At 33.4% G+C, this 23,279-nt stretch overlaps 1 protein-coding gene across 6 annotated transcripts in view; it reads right to left on the bottom strand.

Annotated features, from left to right (window-relative positions):
- Positions 1 to 23,279, bottom strand: part of STXBP5L (syntaxin binding protein 5L) — a 333,130-nt gene that overhangs the window by 62,752 nt on the left and 247,099 nt on the right. For all 6 annotated transcript variants that reach the window (XM_070466030.1, XM_070466033.1, XM_070466032.1 and 3 more), the window contains one exon: positions 3,313 to 3,378. In XM_070466030.1, the coding sequence (XP_070322131.1) occupies positions 3,313 to 3,378 (66 nt within the window). The remainder of the gene's footprint in view (positions 1 to 3,312; positions 3,379 to 23,279) is intronic.

Raw genomic sequence — 23,279 nt, 5'->3', positions numbered from 1 at the left:
TAATGGAGTATTATACATCAATAAATATCATCAGCAACATAGATGAATATTATATATATTGGAAAAAATAAGCAAAAATTAAAATGTAAATATTGAATGATTTCATTGATCTGATGGTCCAAAACCCACAAAACTAATCTATGATGATAAAAGTCAGAATAGTAGGTACCTTTGTGGGTATTAGTGGGTGAGGGGGCAAAAGAGTGGTATCTAGTAACATTCCATATCTTGATATGGATACGTTTACATGGAGTATTTATTCATTTGTAAAAACTAGTCTACCTGAACTCTTAAGAACTATTCACTTTGAAGTTTATATATTATACCTCAGTTAAAAAAAAGTTCATCCTAAAAGAGGTAAGGCCAAGAAATACAAAAAGAAATTACAAATAAAAGCAAGAGTTGTGGTATTAATAGCAAAAAGGTGATATCAGGTGGACACAATATAATATGAACAATGGTGATTAACATAAAGGATGCATATATCTTCTAATATTTACACATGAATACAAAGAATAAAAAACAGAAGATACAAGAACAAATAGATATACATTATTAATACAATATTTTAATTTGCCTTTTTCCCATCTTTGACAAATCAAGTAATCAAAATGTAAGTAAGGACATGAACAACATAATAAGGTAATACTTTCAGCTGCCTAATGCCACACACTTACATTAAATAACTCTTGGGTCAAAGAAATATACACAATTGTTTACTATATATAAAATAATGTTAATGCAATCATAAAATATCAAAAGGTATTATATGTTTAATGCAGAGTTCAAAGATAAATTTAGCCCTGTTATATCAATATGTAAGAAATAATAAATATAAATGAATTAAGCATCTACCACAAAAAAGGTGACAGGGAAAAAATGAAGGAAAACAGAGGAGGGTACTAATAATGATAAAAGCAGAAATCAATAAGGTAAAAAAACAAAAAATAGTAAAACCGTTGTTTGGGTTTAAATAAACAGAAAATAGATCAACTACTTGGTAGCCTAATTAAAGAAAGGCTCTCAATCTTTGCATATGTTCATTGTACATTTCAGAGAAAGTACAAAGATGCAAATAAGTAACAATGGGTAAATGATTGACAGGGAAATTTGAGTAAAACATTTTAAAAAAGTAGATAATGTATAGTATTTAAATTGCTGGGCATAAAGAAAGAAGTCCTTAAAGAAAAAGATCAATGTCTGATTATTAAAAAAAAAAAAGCTACAGTAAAACAAACCATAAGCAAAGTTAAATGTTAAATTGAAAAAAATATTTGGGTCTCATGTCACAGAGAAAATTCTAACTTACGAATAAGACTAATTAGTATGAAAAGAATAAACAACCCTATAGAAAATGAGCAAATAGATAATTTACAAAATATTTAAAGAGCTCTTAAATATATGAAAAGGTATTCATCACTTACAGTATGTGAGAGGTAAATTGAAATTGCATTGACATATCCCTTTTACTAAACAGACTTGCAAAAATTAAAAAATTTGATAACAAGTATTTTCATATTATTGCTGGAAGGAATGAAAAGTTACAAACCCCAAGGAAAGCAACTGGAGATTAAACAAGTATATGCCCTTTGACCCAGCAACTTCAATTTTAGGAATTCATCCAACTGGTATACCTGCACAACATTTAGTTACTGCAGCAGTTTGACACAGCAACAGACTGGTACTGAACTAAGTATACTTTAACTGGTGAAGTGATTAAGTAAATTATGGTATACACATGTAATTCAATATCATATAATGTAAATATGAATAAGAAAATAATGAAATGGAAAGGAAGATGCACTGTAAAGTGAAACAATCAAAGTACAGTGAAATGCATACAATATACTGCTTTTGTATAAAACAGAAAGCAAAAGCCTACTTCTTTTTGTTTACAAACACAAACTGTCTAGAAGGATGAACAAACTAACAATAATGTTTATTTTTTCAAGAGGATGGAAACAATGCATGGGGAGAGATGAAAGGGGAAGTTTTTTATTCCATTTTTGATGTTAAAACCTAATACATTTATTACTTTCAAATTCAGATTATGGATGAGAATTTAAAGTTAGGTTAAATTATCTAAATTTGATACAGGATGTTGAATTATATTTTAATTGAAGATTTCTGATGCAGGAATATATCAGAGTAATATTTTAAGAAGATTAATTTTGCACCATGATATGCAAAATGAATTCTAAGAGGGAGACATGGAAAACAGAGACACCTGTTAGAATATCTTTGTGATATCATAGGTATAATAATACCTAGATTAGGATGGTGCCAATGGGAATACAAAAGAAAGGGTAAATGTATGAGGCTATGCCTAAAATGAAAGCAGTACAATAAGGATTAGATGGATATGATTAAAACAGAAATTTACACAGGACACAACTAGAGTCTACTCAATCTACATTCCTAAAGAATAAACAACTAGCAACTCTTAAGGGAATAAATTGAAGAAATGTCACAATTCCAACTGAATTTCTAAAGGTCGAAATTCACTGCTTTATAAAGAGATTACTGTTCATAAATTTGCATGAAGTTTAAAATAATTTTTTAAATAAAAATTATAATATTTGGGTACCCTATGAAAACAGACCTACAGTTCAATGTCAAAGAATACCTAACTTTTTGGTGCTTAAGAATTTATATAATACTAGGTGTATACTATAGCAAAATCAGGTAAATACAAATTTTTTTAAAAAGAAAATCATTTATAATGATTACCACCACCAATTTCTATCTGTTAAAATTTTTTTCACATACTTTAAAAACTTACTCCTTCATTTTGCAAATATTGCAAAATGTTGCAAAAACTTACTCCTAATAACCTTTATACTCATGTTTTTAATATAATGGGCTCACACTTTGTTTTACTCCCAACATATATTATAATTTTTCTTTGCCAACAAATATATATGTTTCAAAACTATGATCCAGAGGGCTGGTTTCTTATGTTCCTCCACCTATAGTGTGTATTTCCCACTAATTAAGCTCTAGCTGTAAGACAATTTCTACATAATATAACCAATTTTTACTTAGCATTACTAATATATCTGTACAATAACCGTCCTTTAAAGTGTCTTTAAAAGTACTACACTCATTCCTTTGATCTTAATTTTTTGGGAAGTCATAAATATTTTAAGATATTTATATTTTATTTTGGAATCAAATTTGCTTATTGTTGAATTTCAGAAATGAAATTATACCTAATTACCAAAATTATGAATTTCCCAAGCATTATGAAGATAAGGCAGTGGATTACTACAATGAGTTACCAGAAGCCTGAAAATTACCACTCATGTTTACCTGAAGTAGGAGACTTGCAGCGCTCAAGTTCCTGGGGAACTGGACTGTCATTCAACTCAGTTAAGCCTGAAAATGAAATGAAAAAAAAATGAGAGATTTTCTAATGTTTCATAGATAATTATTAATTCCTGTAAGTTTTAAAATAAGGCTTTGTTTTTCCCCTGTGAGAACTTTTCTATGCTCATGTTATGACAATTATTTTGAAAAATTTTAATGATACAGGAGAAACAATAACTGATGTATTTAGGGTAATTGAATATAATGGTGGAAAAATACAAAATCCCTTTTCTTATTTTTTATATAAAATAATATTTTAGTAAATGACCTAGTTTCTTCTGAAAATAGACCAAGAACAACATGAATTAGAACTTCTTTTAAAAAAAGATCTAATCAAATCTCCCATTTCCAAAGGAAATGGTTACTGTCTTTTTAAAAGACCTTTAAGGAGATGTTACAAATTTTAAATATTATACTTATTTATAAAAGTTAAGTAAATACTAAATGATGTGTTCAGTGGTATCATATTCCTTCTTATAATAAGCACTCTATTTTCCTCATTTCTAATATTCCTTTATTTAATGTCGCTTTCCTGAAAAACACAAGGACAGGCACAATGGATTAACAAACATTTTGTAATTCCCACTACTGCCAGTCTACATTCCTATGGCATTTATAAAATATCCTTATCATTTTCCTATCCTAGTCAGAGAGTTTCACATTTTTTTTCTTTGTAAATAGTTTCTACTTTAATGTAAATCCCCATACTCAGGGGTACTTACAAGCCATTGTCAATTACTGAAATGATCTTTATTCATATTCCTTTCCTACCATCCTCTTCTTTATGTAATTTATACCAATAAACTCGCTGTAGATTAAAAAAAATCATAGCACTTTGGAAATGTCCACTATGACACTTAAGCCCAGCCATTATGTTTATAAAAAAGAAATTGTAAGTTTGGAAAGTTTATTTACTTAAGGTTACAAAAATGAGTAGTGCCAAAGCTTCAACAGAATTCTTTATATATTTTGCTTAAGAGTCTTTCATCAGAAGTAATTGTATTTTCTTCCATTTGTGACTTATTGTTCCATTTTCTTTAAGACAATAAAATGTCTTTTGATGAGCAAAAGATTAATTTACCTTAAGGACAATTTATTTTTTCTTTTATTTTGAATTTTTTTGATTCCTGTATAAGTAATCATTGCCTAACCCATGGATATGAAGATATCATTCTTTGTTTTCTCAAGAAACTTTCATTTTCAGGACTATAGTTCATCTCAAGTTAATTCTGATTATGGTGTGAGATAGGGATTAAGGTCCATTTTTCCCCCTATTTGCCCAGTTGTTCCATCATTATTTGTTAAAAAGATTTTCCTTTCCTAATTGATTTGTATTAGTGCCTTAGTCAAAAATAAATTGACCACATATGCGTGGGTCAGTTTCTTGATTCTCTTTTACAATCATTGGTCTATTCGTCTTTTTTTTCTTTTTTAACTACCAAAATATCTAATTAATGTAGGTTTACAGTACATCTTGTAATCAGGAAGTGAAATCTTCCAACTCTGTTCTTTTCAAAATGTGTTTAGTTATTCTAGATTCTTTGAATGTCTAACATACATTTTTAGAATTGTTGTCAATTTCTATAAAAAGATATGTGTTGTTGTTGTGCTTAGTCACTCAGTCGAGTCCAACTCTTGTGACCTCATAGACTGTAGCTTGCTAGGCTCCTCTGAGCATGGGATTCTCCAGGCAAGAATACTGGAGTGGGTTGCCATCTCCTTCTCCAGGGGATATTCCCAACCCAGGAATAGAACCTGGGTCTCCTGCATTGCAGGCAGACTCTTTACCAACTGAGATATGCTAAATTATTAATGAATTCTGATAAATTTATAGATAAATTAGGCAGAATAAGCATCTTAAAAATATTGAGTTTTCCAGCCCATAAACATGGTACCTCTATTTAAATAATGTTTAAACATTCCCTTCTGTAGATTTGAGTACAGAGGTCTTACACATGGCATTTTTCAAGTCTTCTATTTAGTTTTTGACCTTCTGCCTAGTTTTTGTATTATATTTAAAAGAGTATTAAATATCCAGTAATCGTTGAATTGTCTGTTTCTCCCTTTGAGTCTGTCAGATACTGCTTCAAATACCTTGTAACTCTGTTGTTAGGTATGTGAAATGAAGTGAAAGTTGCTCAGTTGTGTCTGACTCTTTGTTGACTCCATGGACTGTTTAGTCCATGGAATTCTCAAGGCCAGAATACTGGAGTGAGTAGCATTTCCCTTCTTCAGGGGATCTTCCCAACTCAGGGACTGAACCCAGGGACTGAATCTCCTGCATTGCAGGCAGATTCTTTAACAGCTGAGCCACAAGGGAAACCCACGAATACTGGAGTGGGTAGCCTATCCCTTCTCCAGGGGATCTTCCCAACCCAGGAATAGAACTGGCATCTCCTGAATTGCAGGCAGATTGTTTACCAACTGAGCTATCAGGGAAGCTAGTTGTTAGGTTTGTTACATCTTCTTGATATACTGCCCATTTTATCACTTTAAATGTGCCTCTTTAATAGAAATTTTTATTCAAAATCTTTTTGTCTGATATTAGTAGAGCTATTCCAGTTTTTTTTTTTTTTCTTCATGTTTGCTGTTTGTGTGATATTTTTCTATCCTTTTACTTTTCCCATTTGTATCTTTTGGTGTCACCTTCAGACAGCATGGCATTGGATCTTGATTTAAAAATTCAGCCCTAAAGACTCTACCAGAAAATTACTAGTGCTAATCAATGATTATAGTAAAGTTGCAGGATATAAAATTAACACACAGAAATCCCTTGCATTCCTATACACTAACAATGAGAAAACAGAAAGAGAAATTAAGGAAACAATACCATTCATCATTGCAATAAAAAGAATAAAATAATTAGGAGTGTATCTACCTAAAGAAACACAAGACCTATACATAGAAAACTAAAAAACACTGATGAAAGAAATCAGAGGACACAAACAGATGGAGAAACATACCATGTTCATAGATTGGAAGAATCAATATTGTCAAAATGGCTATACTACCCAAAGCAATCTATAGATTCAGTGCAATCCCTATCAAGCTACCAACGGTATTTTTCACAAAACTAGAACAAATAATTTCACAATTTGTATGGAAATACAAAAAACCTTGAATAGCCAAAGTAATCTTGAGAAAGAAGAATGGAACTGGAGGAATCAACCTGCCTGACTTCAGACTATACTACAAAGCCACAGTCATCAAGAGAGTATGGTACTGGCACAAAGACAGAAATATAGATCAATGGGACAAAATAGAAAGCCCAGAGATAAATCCACGTACCTATGGACACCTTATCTTTGACAAAGGAGGCAAGAATATACAATGGAAAAAAGACAACCTCTTTAACAAGTGGTGCTGGGAAAACTGGTCAACCACTTGTAAGAGAATGAAATTAGAACACTTTCTAAGACCACACACAAAAATAAACTCAAAATGGATTAAAGATCTAAATGTAAGACCAGAAACTATAAAACTCCTAGAGGAGAACATAGGCAAAACACTCTCCAACATAAATCACAGCAGGATCCTCTATGATCCACCTCCCAGAATATTGGAAATAAAAGCAAAAATAAACAAATGGGATCTAATAAAACTTAAAAGCTTTTGCACAACAAAGGAAACTATAAGCAAAAAGACAGCCCTCGGATTGGGAGAAAATAATAGCAAACGAAGCAACAGACAAAGGATTAATCTCAAAAATATACAAGCAACTCCTCCAGCTCAACTCCAGAAAAATAAATGACCCAATCAAAAAATGGGCCAAAGAACTAAACAGACATTTCTCCAAAGAAGATATATAGATGGCTAACAAACACATGAAAAGGTGCTCAACATCACTCATTATCAGAGAAATGCAAATCAAAACCACAATGAGGTACCATTACACGGCAGTCAGGATGGCTGCTATCCAAAAGTCTACAAGCAATAAATGCTGGAGAGGGTGTGGAGGAAAGGGAACCCTCTTACACTGTTGGTGGGAATGCAAACTAGTACAGCCGCTATGGAGAACAGTGTGGAGATTTCTTAAAAAACTGGAAATAGAACTGCCATATGACCCAGCTAATCCCACTCCTGGGCATACACACCTAGGAAACCAGATCTGAAAGAGACACGTGCACCCCAATGTTCATCGCAGCACTGTTTATAATAGCCAGGACATGGAAGCAACCTAGATGCCCATCAGCAGACAAATGGATAAGGAAGATGTGGTACATATACACCATGGAATATTACTCAGCCATTAAAAAGAATTCATTTGAATCAGTTCTAATGAGATGGATGAAACTGGAGCCCATTATACAGAGTGAAGTAAGCCAGAAAGATAAAGACCATTACAGTATACTAACACATATATATGGAATTTAGAAAGATGGTAACCATAACCCTATATGAAAAACAGAAAAAGAGACACAGATGTACAGTACAGACTTTTGGACTCTGTGGGAGAAGGCAAGGGTGGGATGTTTTCAAAGAACAGCTTCGAAACATGTATATTATCTAGGGTGAAACAGATCACCAGCCCAGGTTGGGTGCATGAGACAAGTGCTCAGGGCTGGTGTACTGGGAAGACCTAGAGGGATCGGGTAGAGAGGGAGGTGGGAGGGGTATCGGGATGGGGAATACATGTAACTCCATGGCTGATTCGTGTCAATGTATGACAAAACCCACTACAATATTGTAAAGTAATTAGCCTCCAACTAATAAAAATAAATGAAAAAAAAAATTCAGCCCAACAATCTGTCTTTTGATTGTTGTTTTTTTTTTAAATTATCTGTCCACATTAAATGTTATTACTGATACAGGGTTACATGTGTCATTTTATGTTTCCTGCATAACTCATGTATTTCTATTCTTCTAATTCTTCCTTATTGCTTTGCTTGTACTTAAATAAATATTTAAATATTTAAGTGATATTTAAATAGTAAAATGATAAATTTTACCCTATATTTTTGGAGCTCTTAGTGGTTATTCTGAGATTTAACATATACATCTTATAAGAATTTACTTCTGATGTATAATAAATTCCAGTAGATATAGAAACGTTATTCTTGTAGCACCATTTCTCCTTTCTCTTTTATATGCTATTGCTGGTATACATATTATATCCATATGTATTGCAAACCCCAACAACATATTACTATAATTATTGCTTTATATAATTTTATTTTTTATAAAAGTCAAGAGAAGAGAACAAACATATATTTGTAAGTTTATATATTAACCTTCTGATTTACCATTCTGGCTTTCTTCATTTGTTCTGGTCGAGCCATCATCTACTTAATCAGATATCAATACAGCTTTGCTTCCACCACCTTCTTTGTGTTATTGGGAAACATATTACATTTTTATATATTATTGGCCTACCAATACAATTTTATGCATATTGTTTCAGAAATTGCTTTTTAAATCAGTCCAGAGAAGAAATACACATGTACTCTATTAGTTTATAACTACCATAACAGTGTTGTTTCTTTGTCTAGATTCAAATTACCATTTGGGTCACTTTCTTTCAGCCTGAAGATCTCCCTCAGTAATTCTTTAAGGATGGCTTTGCTAGAAGAAGTCTGTTTTTGTTTATCTGGGAATACCTTTTTTTTTTGTATAATAAAATAAGCAATAATCTTGTAAAGCAGGCAAAATACAAATAATATAACTAATAGCATTAGTGGAATTATAAGTAAATATTTCAGCCATAAGCCTTTCTGGGAATATCTTTATTTAACCTACATTTTTGAATGTGGTTTTATCTTGTTTGATTTTTTTTTTCCTTTTAGAACTTTGAAAATGTCACCCTAAAGTCTTCTGGCTTCCCCTGTGTCTGTCCTATTTTTTGAGTCATACATGATAAGTCATTTTTCTGTTATTTTTAACATTTTCTAGTTTTCCAGCATTTTTACTATGATGTGTATCAGTGTGGTATCTTTGCTTTTATCCTACATGGACTTCTTCAAATTCTGGAAGTTTTCAGGTTATTTTTCTCTCTTCCCTTATTCTACTACTTTATTATGGACATATTGGTGCATTTAAGTGTCCCATACTTCTCTAAAGTTTGTTAATTTTCTGCACTTTTCTCTGTTAAGAATGCATAATTTCTATCAACCTACCTTCCAATTTGCTGATCCTTATTTCTGCTAGTTCAATCTACTACTGAGTTCCTCTACAGAATTATTCTCTTCATTTATTATACTTTGCAACATTAGAATTTCCATTTGGTTCTTTCTCCAGAACCCTACACATATTTCACCTCCTCTTGCTCACTCCTCTGATATGTTCTCTGTATATATGAGCTTATTTTTTTGTGCAGTTTTTGTTTTTAGATTCCACATATATGTAATATACAGTATTTGTCTTTCTCTATTTGACATAATTCACTTAGCATATTGGCCTCAAGAGCCACTCATGTTTTCACAAAGGCAAGATTTCCTTTTTTATGGCTGAATTAATATTCCATTGCATTATTTCTTTATCCATTTATCATCGATGATCACTTGTTTCTGTATCTTGGCTATTGTAAATAATGCTGCAGTAAACATGAGGGTGCATGTATCTTTTTCAGTGTTTTCATTTTCTTTGGATACATACTCAGAAGTGGAATTGCTAGATCATATAGTAGTTCCATTTCTAATTTTTTGATAAACTTCCATACTGTTTATCACAGTGCTCGAACCAATTTCTTTCCCACCAACAGTGCAAAAGTTCCCTTTTATCCATGTCCTTGTCAACATTTGTTACTTCCTGTATTTTTTATAATAGCCACTTAAGAGGTCCGAGGTAATTTCTCATTGTAGTTTTAATTTGCATTTCCCTGATGATGCACCTTTTCTTTTTTAAAATTTATTTAAGTATAGTTGATTTTAAATTTTGTGTTAGTTTCACAGCAAAGTGATTAGTTACATAGCAAAATGATTTGTTTGTACATCCACATATTCTTTTTTCAGATTCTTTTCTCATACAGAGAAAAGAGTATCATATCACATATCACAGAGTGTTTAATAGAGTTGCCTGTGCTATACAGTAAATCCTTCTAGGTTATCTATTTTGTATATTGTGGTATGTGTATGCTAATTTCAAGGTTCTGACTCATCTCACCCTCTCCCATATACACTCATTTCCCCTTTGGTAACCATAAATTTGTTTTTAATATCTATAAGTCTGTTTCTGCTTTGTAAATAAGTTCATTTATATAACATTTATTATTGATTCCACATATGAGTAATACGTTATTTCTCTTTTTCTGACTTACTTCGCTTAGTATGATGATCTCTAGGTCCATCCATGTTGCTGCAATGGCATTACTTTGTTGTTCTTTATGGTTGAGTTAAGGGCTTCCCTTATGGCTCAGCTGGTAAAGAATCCACCTGCAATGCGGGAGACCTGAGTTTGATGCCTGAGTTGGGAAGATTTCCTGGAGAAGGGAAAGGGTACCCACTCCAGTATTCTGGCCTGAAGAATCCCATGTATAGTCCATGAGGTTGCAAACAGTCAGACACGATTGAGCAACTTTCACTTCGCTTTATGACTGAGTAACATTCCACTGTATATATGTACCACATCTTCTTTATCTATTTATCTGTCGATGGACATTTACACTGCACATTGCTTTCATGTCTTGGCTATTGTAAACAGTGCTGCTGTGAACACTGGGTTGCATGTATCTTTATCTTTTCTAAGAATGGTTTTCCAGGATATATGCCCAGAAGTGGGATTGCTAGATCATATAATAATTCTATTTTTAGTTTTTGAAGGAATTTCATACTGTTCTCTGTAGTAGCTGTATCAGTATGCATTCCCATCAACAGTGTGGGATGATTCTTTTTCTCCACACCCTCTTCAGCATTTATTGTTTGTAGATATTTGATGATGGCCATTCTGACTAACGTTAAGGTAATACCTCATTGTAGTTTTGATTTAAATTTCTCTGATAATTAATGATGGTGAGCATCCTTTCATGTGCTTTTTAGCCATCTGTGTGTCTTCTCTGGAGAAACGTCTATTTAGATCTTTTGCCAATTTTTACATTTTTAAAAAAAATTATTTATTTACTTGCTTTGTGCTTGTACTCGGTCTTCGTTGCTGCATGAGGGCCTTCTCTAATTGTGGCGAGTGAGGTCTACTCTTCATTACAGTATGCAGGCTTCTGATCATGGTGGCTTCTCTTGCTGAGGAGCATGGTCTCTTGGGCACATAGCCTTCAGTAGTTGTGGCATGTGGGCTCAGAAGTTGTGGCCCATAGACTTAGTTGCCTCATGGCATGTGGGACATTCCCTGACCAGGGACTGAACCCATGTCTGCTGCATTGGCAGGTGGATTCTTAACCACTGGACCACCAGGGAAGCCCCCTGCCCATTTTTTGATTGTTTTGTTTTTAATATTGAGATTTATGGGCTGTTTGTATACTTTGAAGATAAATCCTTGTTGGTTGCTTTGTTTGCAGATATATTCTCCCATTCTGAGGGTTGTCTTTTTGTTTCATTTATAGTTTGCTGAGCAAAAGCATTTAAGATTAATTAGGTCCCATTTGTTTATTTTTGTTTTTATTTTCAGTATTCTAAGAGGTGAACTGAAAAAGATCTTGCTGTAATTTATGTCAAGGAGTGTTCGTCCTATGTTTTCCTGAAAGAGTTTTATAGTATCGGCCTTACATTTAGGTCTTTAATCCATTCTGAGTTTTTCTGTATGGTATTGTTGTTTAGTCACTAAATCACGTCCAACTCTTTTGCAGCCCCGTGGATTGTAGCCTGCCAGGCTCCTCCATCCATGGGATTTCCCAGGCAAGAATACTGAAGTGGGTTGCCATTTCCTCCTTCAGGGGATCTTCCCGACCCATGTCTCCTTCATTGACAGGTGAATTCTTTATCACTGAACCCACCAGGAAAGCCCATATGGTGTTAGGGAGTGTTCTAATTTTATTCATTTACATGTAGCTCTCCAGTTTTCCCAGCAGCACTTACTGAAGAAACAACCTTTTCTCCATTGTATATTCTTGCTTCCTTTGTCATAGATTAGTGACCAGGGGTATATGGTTTATCTCTTGTCTTTCTGTTCTGTTCCATTAATCTATATTTCTGGTTTTGTGCCTGTACCATACTGCTTTGATTACTGAAGATTTTAGTATGGTCTGAAGTCAGGAAGCCTGATTCTTTCAACTCCATTTGTCTTACCTAAAATTCCTTTGGCTAACCATGGTCTTTTGTGTTTCCACACAAACTGTAAACTTTTTTTTGTTCTAGTTCTTCAAAAAAATTCATTAGTAATTTGATAGGGATTGCACTGAATCTGTAGTATAGTCATCTTGACAGTATTTATTCTTCCAATCAAAGAACATTTGTGTTGTCTTTACTTTCATTAGCATCTTACAGTTTTCAGAGTACAAGTCTTTTGCTTCCTTAGGTAAATTTATTCCTAGTTATTTGATTCTTTTTTGATGTGATGGTAAATGGGATTGTTTCCTTAATTATTCTTTCTGATGTCTCATTGTAACTATATGCAAGTGATTTCTGTGTATTAATTTTGTATCTTGCAATCAAATTTATTTACCACATTCATTTATGAGATCTAGTAGTTTTCTGGTAGCATCTTTATGATTTTTATATGTATAGTATCAAGTCATCTGCAAACAGTGACAGTTTTACTTCTTTTTTCCAATTTGGATTCCTTTCATTTTTTTCTCTGATTGCTGTTGCTAGGACTTCTAAAACTATGCTGAATAAAAATGACAGTGGACATTCTCACCTGATTCCTGATCTTAGAGGGAATGCTTTCAGCTTTTCCCCACTGAGTATGATGTTATCTGCAGGTCAGTGATGGCCTTTATTGTGTTGAGGTATGTTCCCTCTAGCCCCATTTTCTGGAGAGTTTTTATCTTAAACAGGTATTGAATTTTTTCAAAAGCCTTTTCTGCATCTATTGAGATGATCATATGGTTTTTATTCTTCAATTTGTTAATATGGTATATCACACTGATTTATTTTTGGATACTGAAACAGCCTTGCATCCCTGTGATAAACCCCACTGGATCATGGTGTATGATTCTTTTAACATATTGTTGGATTCAGTTTGCTAGTATTTTGTGGAGGATTTTTGCACCTGTGTTCATCAGTGTTATTGGCATCTAAAATTCTTTTCTGGTGGTATCTTAGTCTGGTTTTGGTACCAGGGTGATAATGGCCTCATAAAAAGAGGTTGGGAGTGTTCCTTCCTCTGTAATTTTTTGAGAAGAATTTCAAAAGAATAGGCATTTCCTCTTTTTGATGTAATCCCACTTGTTTATTTTTTATTGCATTTTCTTTGGTTTGGGGGTCAAATAAAAAAAAATCACTGCCAATACCCATGTCACAGAGCTTACCACTTATGTTTTCTTGTAGGAGTTTTATGGTTTCAGATCTTACATTTAAGTCTTTTATCCATTTTGAGTTAATTATTATGTATGGTCTAAGATCCATTTGCTATGTTATGTAACTTCCATATCTTGTTGGTATTATCTATTTGATGAGGCATTATCATCATAGTTTCCCTTACTTCTTTAGTTCTTTAAACATATTTTTAAAAGTTGCTGTGAGGTCTTTGTTAACTTCAACATCTGGGCCCTCTCAGAGGCAATGTCTGTTGCCTTGCTTTTTCCTGTGAATAGGTAATACTTTCCTATTTCTTTGCAGGTCTCATAATATTTTGTTAGCTGTACATTTTAGGCAATATAGCAATTCTAGATACTGATTACTGATTTCACTCCCCCATTTCTGGTTTTTATTGTTATTTGCTTATTTGTTTAGTAATATGGCTAGACTATTTTAGTGAAATTTACTTTCCTTACCTTGTGAAGGCTTTGATATTGTCCTCAGAAGGTGCAGCCTTCAATGTACATAGTCACTCTGAGACAGCAGGGGTTTTTTAGCAGGGCTCTCTTTGATGCTTTCCCTGGTCTCTCTGGAAGGCTGTCTGCCTTTGTTGATATCACTTCTAGCTATTAGGTATCACAATTAGAGCCAAGTGATTACTCTGCTATTTTAGAGAACACCCTGGCCCATATATTATTCCAACATTAAATTTGGACAGGGGTCATATTTGAAACCACTCTTTGAGGTTTATTCAAACCTCAGGAGAAGTCATCTTAGCTATCTCTTTTTTAGGTGCTCTCCAGTGAACCAGCTGACTATGTTCTAGCTGGTTACTCTTACTTAAGAGGAACTGCCTATCTCTTATTTTATTTCTATCAAATACTGCATCAGTTTTGAGGGCATTTTTTATGCTTGAATTTCTCAAATTGTTTTAAATTAAGCTAGTTCGTTTGGAAAGAGCGTCAGAATTCACAGTTCTTACAGACTATCTCATCCCCTGAGCAAAACCTCTAAGTCATTAGGCTGGGGTAGAGGTGGTAACCTCTGATTTTCTGTTTGACTCCTTTTTTGGCATGAAACTTCTGCCTTATGAGCATGCTGGTGTGAGGACAGTCAGAACCTCGGCATTTTTGACTTGCCATACCTGGACTGGAACTTCTGTACTATTAGTTTGGGACTGGCAGGGGAAGGGAGCCTCTGACCTCTTGACCACACTCAGCAGGTATCTGGACTTTACAACTTGGAGTTAGAGCAGGAAATGCTGGCAACTTGAAGGCAGGAGAGGAAGAGTGCAAATTGTGCCTCGGGTCTACAAACTCTCACTTTTTAAACCAAGTTTCAATATAGTTTCTTGAATCAATGCTTTTTCATTTTCTGCGTCCTCTTAGGACAATTACCAGAGACTAAGTGATTGGTTTTTTAAAAACAGGTTTTGCCAGTTATGCTTTCTCTCTGTAGAATTCATCCCTGGTGCTTCTCAGGTTGGTATCTGAAAAATCTATCCTATATAGGGTAGTTTTAAGAATATTTCTCAAAGAAAAATAGTATTTCTCAATTGTTTACTGCTATTATATTGGGATATAGTTGATTTTTCCATACTGACTTGTATTCTTTGATGTTGCAAAAAACATAATTGTTTATGTAGCTTTTTTGTTTATTCTTTTGGGTTTCCTACATATATACATACTGCTGGCAAATAAAGAGTTAGTGTTTTTCTTTTGATCTTTACACAAATTACTTTTTAGCTTGCTTTTTGCCCCTACTTAAATCAAGCACAATGTTGAACAAAAATAATGAGAGTGGACATCACTCCCGTGAGGGAACAGCACAAGTAAATAACTCTTTCGAGATGTTTGGTTATGAAGGGCTGCCAAAAACAGGTCAGTACTTGCATAGGAAGAAAGTGTTAAGAGGAGGATATTTTTCATTTTAGATAAAGAGCATATTTTTAAGTTGATATGACTATTGAATGATCCACAGAGAAAGAAAAATTGATGATAAGGGACAGAGGGAAGAAGAAGAAGCAAAATCCCTTAGAAAAGTGAGAGGGGAGGATATCAGAGCATATGTACAAAAATTAGTATCCAAGAGGAAGCTTTCTCTATTGTAATAGAGAGGTACACAAAAGGAAAGAGCTACAGAATCAGAGGGACAAATTACAAAATGTATGATTTGGTTGAGAAATTAAACAAGTGATTTTTGCCTCTCTGTTTTTCAGTTCTGTATTTTAATAGGTTTCCTTTCTTTTTGAAATCAGTTTTACACAGTGTTTTCTTACTCCAAACTTTGTATTGAAAAGCACACTGATCTGTAATTAGCAGGTAAAATATAAGGTTCCATCTTTGAATTCTAAAAAATAAACAAAGAGTAAAAAATAAGAGAGATATTACTTAGTAATAGATGTGAGTTTTCTGGCGTTTAACAGTCATCTTGTGTAAGTCAAACAAGTAGAACGGCTACTATCATTGAGAGCAGTGGTTGGCAACGTCTGGAAACCTTTTTGGTTGCTACAGCTGGGGAAGGAGTGCTCTACTGGCGTCTACTGGGTAAAAGTGGAAAATTCACGCAGTCTCAAAGTGCTTGCGTTCAGGGGTTATCAAAGAATCTGACCCAAGCTGAATTAAACTATCTGAAACTGCATCTCAACCCTCTTTCTGCACAAATACTGAGAACATTAGAAATCAGCCTGTTAAAAAAGTGAATAGGGAAGTTTGAGGGTTGGATTGAGGAGCAAAGATTTTGAAGGGACAGAATCTAATCAAAGCTGCAGGCCAGCCACAGCTCAGCTCAATACTTTCTAGAATCTGAATGATTAGCACTTCACTTGAGCAGTCTGACAAAGGATAAAAATTTATAAGCCTGTAAAAAACTTAAGCAACTCTCTTAACCAAATTGACCTGACATAGACACCTGCATCGTATTAATGAAAATACACCTTTTTTTGCAACATGGAACATTCACAAATATGGACTGTCATGAAACAATAACGAATTAACATCAAGCACAGTGTGTTCTCTAATAATAAAAGAAATTAAATTAGAAATCAATAGCAGAAATATGTCTTAAAATCTCCAAATATTTGAAAATTAAGAATACCTTGTATCTTGAAGAAATCATAAGGGAATTTTAAAAATTATTTTTTAACTTAGTGAAAGTATAAACACAAAATACCAAAATTTGTGATACTGAGATGTTACTGAAGTAGTACCTAATGGAAAGTTTAGAACACTAGAAGCTTAAATTAGAAAAAAGAGCGATCTCAAATCAATAATCTAAAAAAATCATCTTAGTTAAAACACTGAAAAAGAATAGTGTAACCCAAAGTAAACAAAGGAAAGAAATTAAATCAGTGAAATAGAGGGCAAAAGATAGAGTAGATCAACAATCCCACAAGATAATTCTTCAAAAAAAAAATTACTAAGATCTATAAAACCCTAGTAAGACTGGTCAGGAAAGAAGAAAAAGTATAAATAACCAAATGTAGATGAAATTAAGAGATTTCTTGAAAGGAAAAAATTATAAAAAGTGACAAAAAGCGACAAACACATTGGAAAATATAAATAGACTCATTTTTTAAACATTTTTTTCTATTCAAACTTAAATATTCACAGCAAAGAAAACTGCAGGCCTCACTGACTAATTCAATCAAACATTTAAGAAATAAATAACCCATACTTTATGCAAACAATTTGAGGGCTAGAAAAAAAGAGAATTCTTCCCAATAGGTTATGAGGCCAGCACAATGCTGAAAATCTGACAAAAACAGTAACTTAAGGGAAAGTACAGACCAGTCTCACTTATGAACACAGATGCAAAAGTGATAAATATATTAGCAAATGGAAGACAGATATCTGACAAAGATGAAATATAACTGAGGTGCATTTATACCAAGAATATGTTTAATATTTGAAAATCAATGCAAAACATCCAATTAACATAACAGAGGAGAAAATATGTAATTACCTCAATACATGCAAAAAACTCATAATTTAGTACTTATTTATGATAAAAATCCTCCAAAAATGAGGAATAGAAAAATATACCCTAAACTGAATAAAACCCATCTCTGAAAAACTTACTAACATAATAATTATGAAATAATATTAAAATATTGAATGCTTTTCTACTAGAACTTAGTCCAAAAAATTAGTCTTTAGTCTAAAATAATTGTGGTTTCTACCCCAATACTTTCCCAAAACTACTTTGTAAAGGGTCACTAATAAACTTCACAGCACAATACCCACTAATCACTTTTCTGAACTTAACCCTACTATAGCATTTGATGTGGCTGACCACTTCTTAAAACATCCCCCTTTATTATGGCTTCTTCAATAGTCTCATTTCTTCTCTTCTCTCTGGCAAGTCTTCTCTGCCAGCTACTCTTCTTCCTTTGGAAATTCAATGTAATTCCTGTTGTCTCTGTTCACAAACCCTTACTTCCCTTCTTCTACTCCCTCCATAACTACCATTACATACTAAATTTGTATATGTATGTAAATTTGATTTGTTTGCCTGTCCATTTGTCATCTTCACTTCGTAACAGATATATCAAAGTTTAGCAAGTCTAAAACTGAACTCTTTAGTCCCTACCACCATGCCATGCACTAACCCTAGCCTCTTTATCTTTGTAAATAATATCATGATACAGTCATTGGCTCAAGCCCAGATTTGGGAAATAATCTTTTTTTGTACTTTCTAATATCCCAAATTAAATGACAGTTAGTAGCTCTGTCAGTGTTAATGATTCTTGCACCTGTCTGTTTTCCTCCAACACTGCTATCACCTTTTGCCTTCATTTCTTGCCTGGAGTATAATATTGGCCCTCCAATTAGTATATTTGCTTTCATTCTTTTTTCCCCTCACAGGTTTTTTTTTTTTTTTTTCATTCAGGAGTGTGTGCAAATATTTTTAAGATATAAATCAAAGCCTATCATTTCCTTGCTCAGAATTAAACTGAATTTCTTATAACTGCTTCAGAAATTTGTATGATCTTGTCCTTGTTCATCTAGACATCAAAATCTTAACCCACTTTTCCTGTCAATCACTACATCCCCAGACTCCTTGACCTTCTTTCTATTTCTAGAAGATAAAGTCCTTAACCACTTTAGAACCTTCTTACAAGCTCTCCACTCTGCCTGGAACATACTGCTCTTGCCTTTCATGTGACCAGCTCTTTTTTTTTTTTTTAAATAACTCTTTGAGGTTTAATCAGCCTATTTACAAAGTATTTAATTTGATAAATCTTGACAATCAAGATAATAAATGTATCCATCATGTCCAAGAATTTCTTTGTGTCCTTTTATAACCCTCCCTTCAGCCCCATCTCTATCCCCAGGCAACTGTGGATCTGCTTTCTGTCATTCTGCATTAGTTTTCATTTCCTAGGATTTTTTATATAAATGGAATCATACAATATGTGCCCTTTTTCATCTGTTTTCTCTTACTCAATGTAATTATTTTGAGGTTCATCCATCATATAGCACATATCAATAAGGGCATGACTTTTTACTGCTGCATAGTAAACTATTGAACATATATATGAGGTTTGCTTATTCATTGAACTTTTGATGGAGAATTTAGATATTTCAGTTTTTGACTACTAAAGATGTTTGAATCTTCTGGTTGCTGTGAATGTCTTTGTATGGATACATGATTTAATTTATTGAGGGTAAATATGATAACTACATGTATATAAACTGGCTAGGTCATATTAAGCATATGTTTAAATCTTTAAGAACCTGCCAAATGGTTTTATACCATTGTACATTCACACCAGTAGTTTTCTATTTCCTTTGCATTCTTGCCAGTTCTTGGTATGATCATTCTTTTTAATTTTAGCCACTATAATGTATTATTATCTTATTGTAGTTTTGATTTTCTTAACAATGAATGTTCAGAATCTTTTATATGCTTATTTTTTAATCACTATTTTAATTTGTGAATTATTTATTCAAATCTTTGACTCACATTTTTATTGGGTTGCTTGCTTGCTTATTATTGAGTTTTGAGAAAGTAAAAAATAAATTCTAAATACAAGTCCTTAATCAGATAGTGAAAGTGAAGTCGCTCAGTCGTGTCCGACTCTCTGCGACCCCATGGACTGTAGCCTTCCAGGCTCCTCCGTCCATGGGATTTTCCAGGCAAGAGTACTGGAGTGGGTTGCCATTTCCTTCTCCAGAGTATCTTCCCGACCCAGGGATCGAACCCAGGTCTCCTGTGTCGTAAGCAAGACGCTTTACTGTCTGAGACACCATCAGATATACATTTTGCAAATATTTTCTCCTAGTATATGATTTAACTTTTCATTCTCAAAAGTGTCTTTTAAAGGGCAAAAATTTTTACTTTTGAAGAAATCTGACTTATCTGTATGTTTGTTCCTTTATGGAGCATGTCATTGGTATATTCTCTAAAACATTTTTGCCTAAGGTCACAAAATTTTCTCCTTTTTCCCTAGATTTATGGTTTTAGGTTTTATATCAAAGCTTATTAACCACTGGAAATTAATCATTAAAATTCAGTACAAAGTATGAATCAAAATAATTTTTTTAATGAAAGGATATTCAGTTGTTTAAATACAATTAATAGAAAAGATTATTCTTTCTCTATGTAACTGCCTGTCTACAGCCATACCACCCTGAACGCGCCCGATCTCGTCTATGTAACTGCCTTTGCACCTTTGTAAAACGATCAGCTTTCTGTATATGTCTAGGTGTGTTTGTGAGGTCTCTGTTGAATTCCACTGACATATTTGTCTTTGGATCAATACCAACCTGACTCAATAACACTAATTTTATTTATTTTTAAATTTATTTTTTATTGGAGGATAATTGCCTTACATTGTTGTGTTGGCTTCTGCCATACAACAACATGAATCAGCCATATGTATACCTATATCCTCTCTCTCTTGAACCTCCCTCCCACCCCACACCCCATCTCACCCCTCTAGGTCATCAAAAGCATTGGGCTGAGCTCCCTGTGTTATATAGCAAGTTCCCACAAGCTATTTATTTTACACATGGTAGTGTACACATATATATCATGTTGCATATATCAATGCTACTTTTGCAATCCATCCCACTCTCTCCTTCCCCTGCTGTAACACTAATTTTTAAAAAAGTCTTGATTAGGTGGTGGTGGTTCTCCAAGATTATCCTTTTTAAAGAATAATATTCTTTGGCTACTCTAAATCCTTTGCATTTCTATATGGGCTTTAGAATCAGTTTGTCAATTTCTATTAAAAAGTCTGCAGGATCTTTATTGGGACTATACTGAACTACAGATCAATTGGGAGAGAACCGCTATCTTAATAATAATGATACATGTAATTCTTCATTTTTTTAGGTCTTAAACTTCTTTCAGAAATGTTTTCTGGTTTTCAATGCATGAATCCTTCACATCTGTTGTTTATGACTAAGTGTTACAGGTTGACAAAAGTAAAATTGATTTTTTTGTATATCAACCTTACATCCTGAACTTTGTTAAATTCACTTATTAGTTCTAGTAGCTTTTTTGTAGACTTTAGTAGATTTTCTTCATAGATGATCATGTTGTCTATGAAAAAAGATGATTTAACTTCGTTTCCATTCTGGATAACTTTTATTTTTCTTGCCTGACTATACTGGCTAGAATTCCCAGTATAATGTTAATTAGAAGTGGATATGAATTACATTGATATTTTTCTAGTCTGCCTGGTGGTAAAAAATAGATACTATTTCCACTGTTTAAGTGTTTGGTACCATTTCCTTTATCCTTTCAGATGGTTCTTTACGTGTCCTTGGATAGCTACAGCATATGTATGTATTGACTGGTACTTTGTTCAAGGAGGAAACTGTAGATCTCTGGGATCCTCTCTTTATGCGCTGAAGCTGCTTTGGTTTCCCTGGTTTCTCATTCCCATCTTCTCAACATAGGGAGCTGGTTTCCTCTTGGGTTTCCTCCTCCTCCCTTTGCTGCAATCTAGAAACTCTCTCGGGGCAGTAAACAGGTACAGTTATAGAGTTCACTTCTTTTGTTTCTCATCTGCCAGAAATTACTGGCTTTCATTGCCTGATGTTCCATGTCTTGAAAACCACAGTTTCATTCATTACAGATATTTGTTTGTGTGTTTGGAGAAGGATGTTAAACCTTGTCCCTGTTATTCTATCTTGTTCAGAACTGCAAGTTCAAAGCTTTGTCTTATTCTTTCTTGTAAGGATTCACTTAAATGTTTCCTCCTCAGATAGGCCTTCACTGACAACATATTCAAAAATCAGTCCAACTTTTCCATGTCTCATTTTATTTCTTTTATAGCACTGTTATCTTTTTTCAACTATAATTTATATCTAGAAATTTCTTTGTAGTTTTCTCTTATAAATTGAGAGAAGAGACCATAATTATTTCATTCATTAAATATCTAGTACCAAAAAAAATATTTGACACAGAGGATGCTTAATAAATATTCTTTAAATGAATGGACTTTTCCCATTTATTTGTTCCTTGAAGACATTCCTCTTATTCTTTGTTTTACTCTTCCTCCTTTCTTGACTTTCTCCAATCATTTTTTAAAAAATATTTGACTCTCTTTTCTAATTCTCTTCTATTATCTTCCCCCCTTTTCTCCAATTTTTCTTTATGCTCTGATTTGTATATCCAGGATCTGTTATGACTCCCCATACTCTGAAAAAACTATGCAGTGAAGGAAAGAAAATATCTATACATAGGATTGAAACTTTCCAACGGATTCCTTCATTGCATAACTAGAAATTGATGCCTAAGCACATTTTCTGACGTTCTACCCTAAGCATATTTTTTAAACCTCCTGTGGTTCAAATGGTATATTAGCAATTTTCAACTAGCAAAATTTGTCATTATCACAAGTAAAAAGAGCACTAGGTGATGAGGCAGCTGACTTGGATGTTAGCCCTAAATCTTCCATAAGTTGGTTGTATTCTGCAAAAGTCATGTAATCTGTGGTGTGGGTTTCATCTTCAATGATGATCATTATAGAAAAATAATGTCTAATATTTATAGAAGTGCTATTATAAACACTAATCTTGAAAAGTTCCAAAAGTCTCTAAAGGGTAAGTAGGGATTATAATTTTACTTTATGAGAAAAAAGAAACTCAGAGTAGTTAAATGATTTGCTTAAGATATAAATGTAATGTGTAGTCAATAAGAAGAAAGAAAGAACTTGATACACACCTTCTGACCCTATGTCTCCTGCTTTTTCCAAAACATTTCATTTCATTCACAAATCATAGTTTCATGGAAGACATGCAGCATCTCTTCATGGCCTTCTAAGGATTTTATTTTTCTTATGTCTTGACACTTTAATTCTTTGTTTAGCAGAAACTATGATTTCTTTTGTAAGTTCCAGTGTATCCAGTAACTACAGAAGCCACATCTACTCTCATTTATCAAATTTAAAAAGTCTCCCCTTGTTCATGTGAGTGAAAAGCATCACCTGTCAGGCTCTATCCCACTACCATCATCATTGACTTACTGAGCTCATAGTTGTGCTAAGAGTTAGAGGATAATAAGAAATTTACATATGGTCTTCAGATTCTCTTTGTGCTCTACTTATAAAGG

The sequence above is a fragment of the Odocoileus virginianus genome, chromosome 4 (assembly GCF_023699985.2).
Source record: "Odocoileus virginianus isolate 20LAN1187 ecotype Illinois chromosome 4, Ovbor_1.2, whole genome shotgun sequence".
Lineage (NCBI taxonomy): Eukaryota > Metazoa > Chordata > Mammalia > Artiodactyla > Cervidae > Odocoileus > Odocoileus virginianus.
Note: the sequence above shows the minus strand (reverse complement) of the source record. Positions and strands in the feature narration are given on the sequence as shown.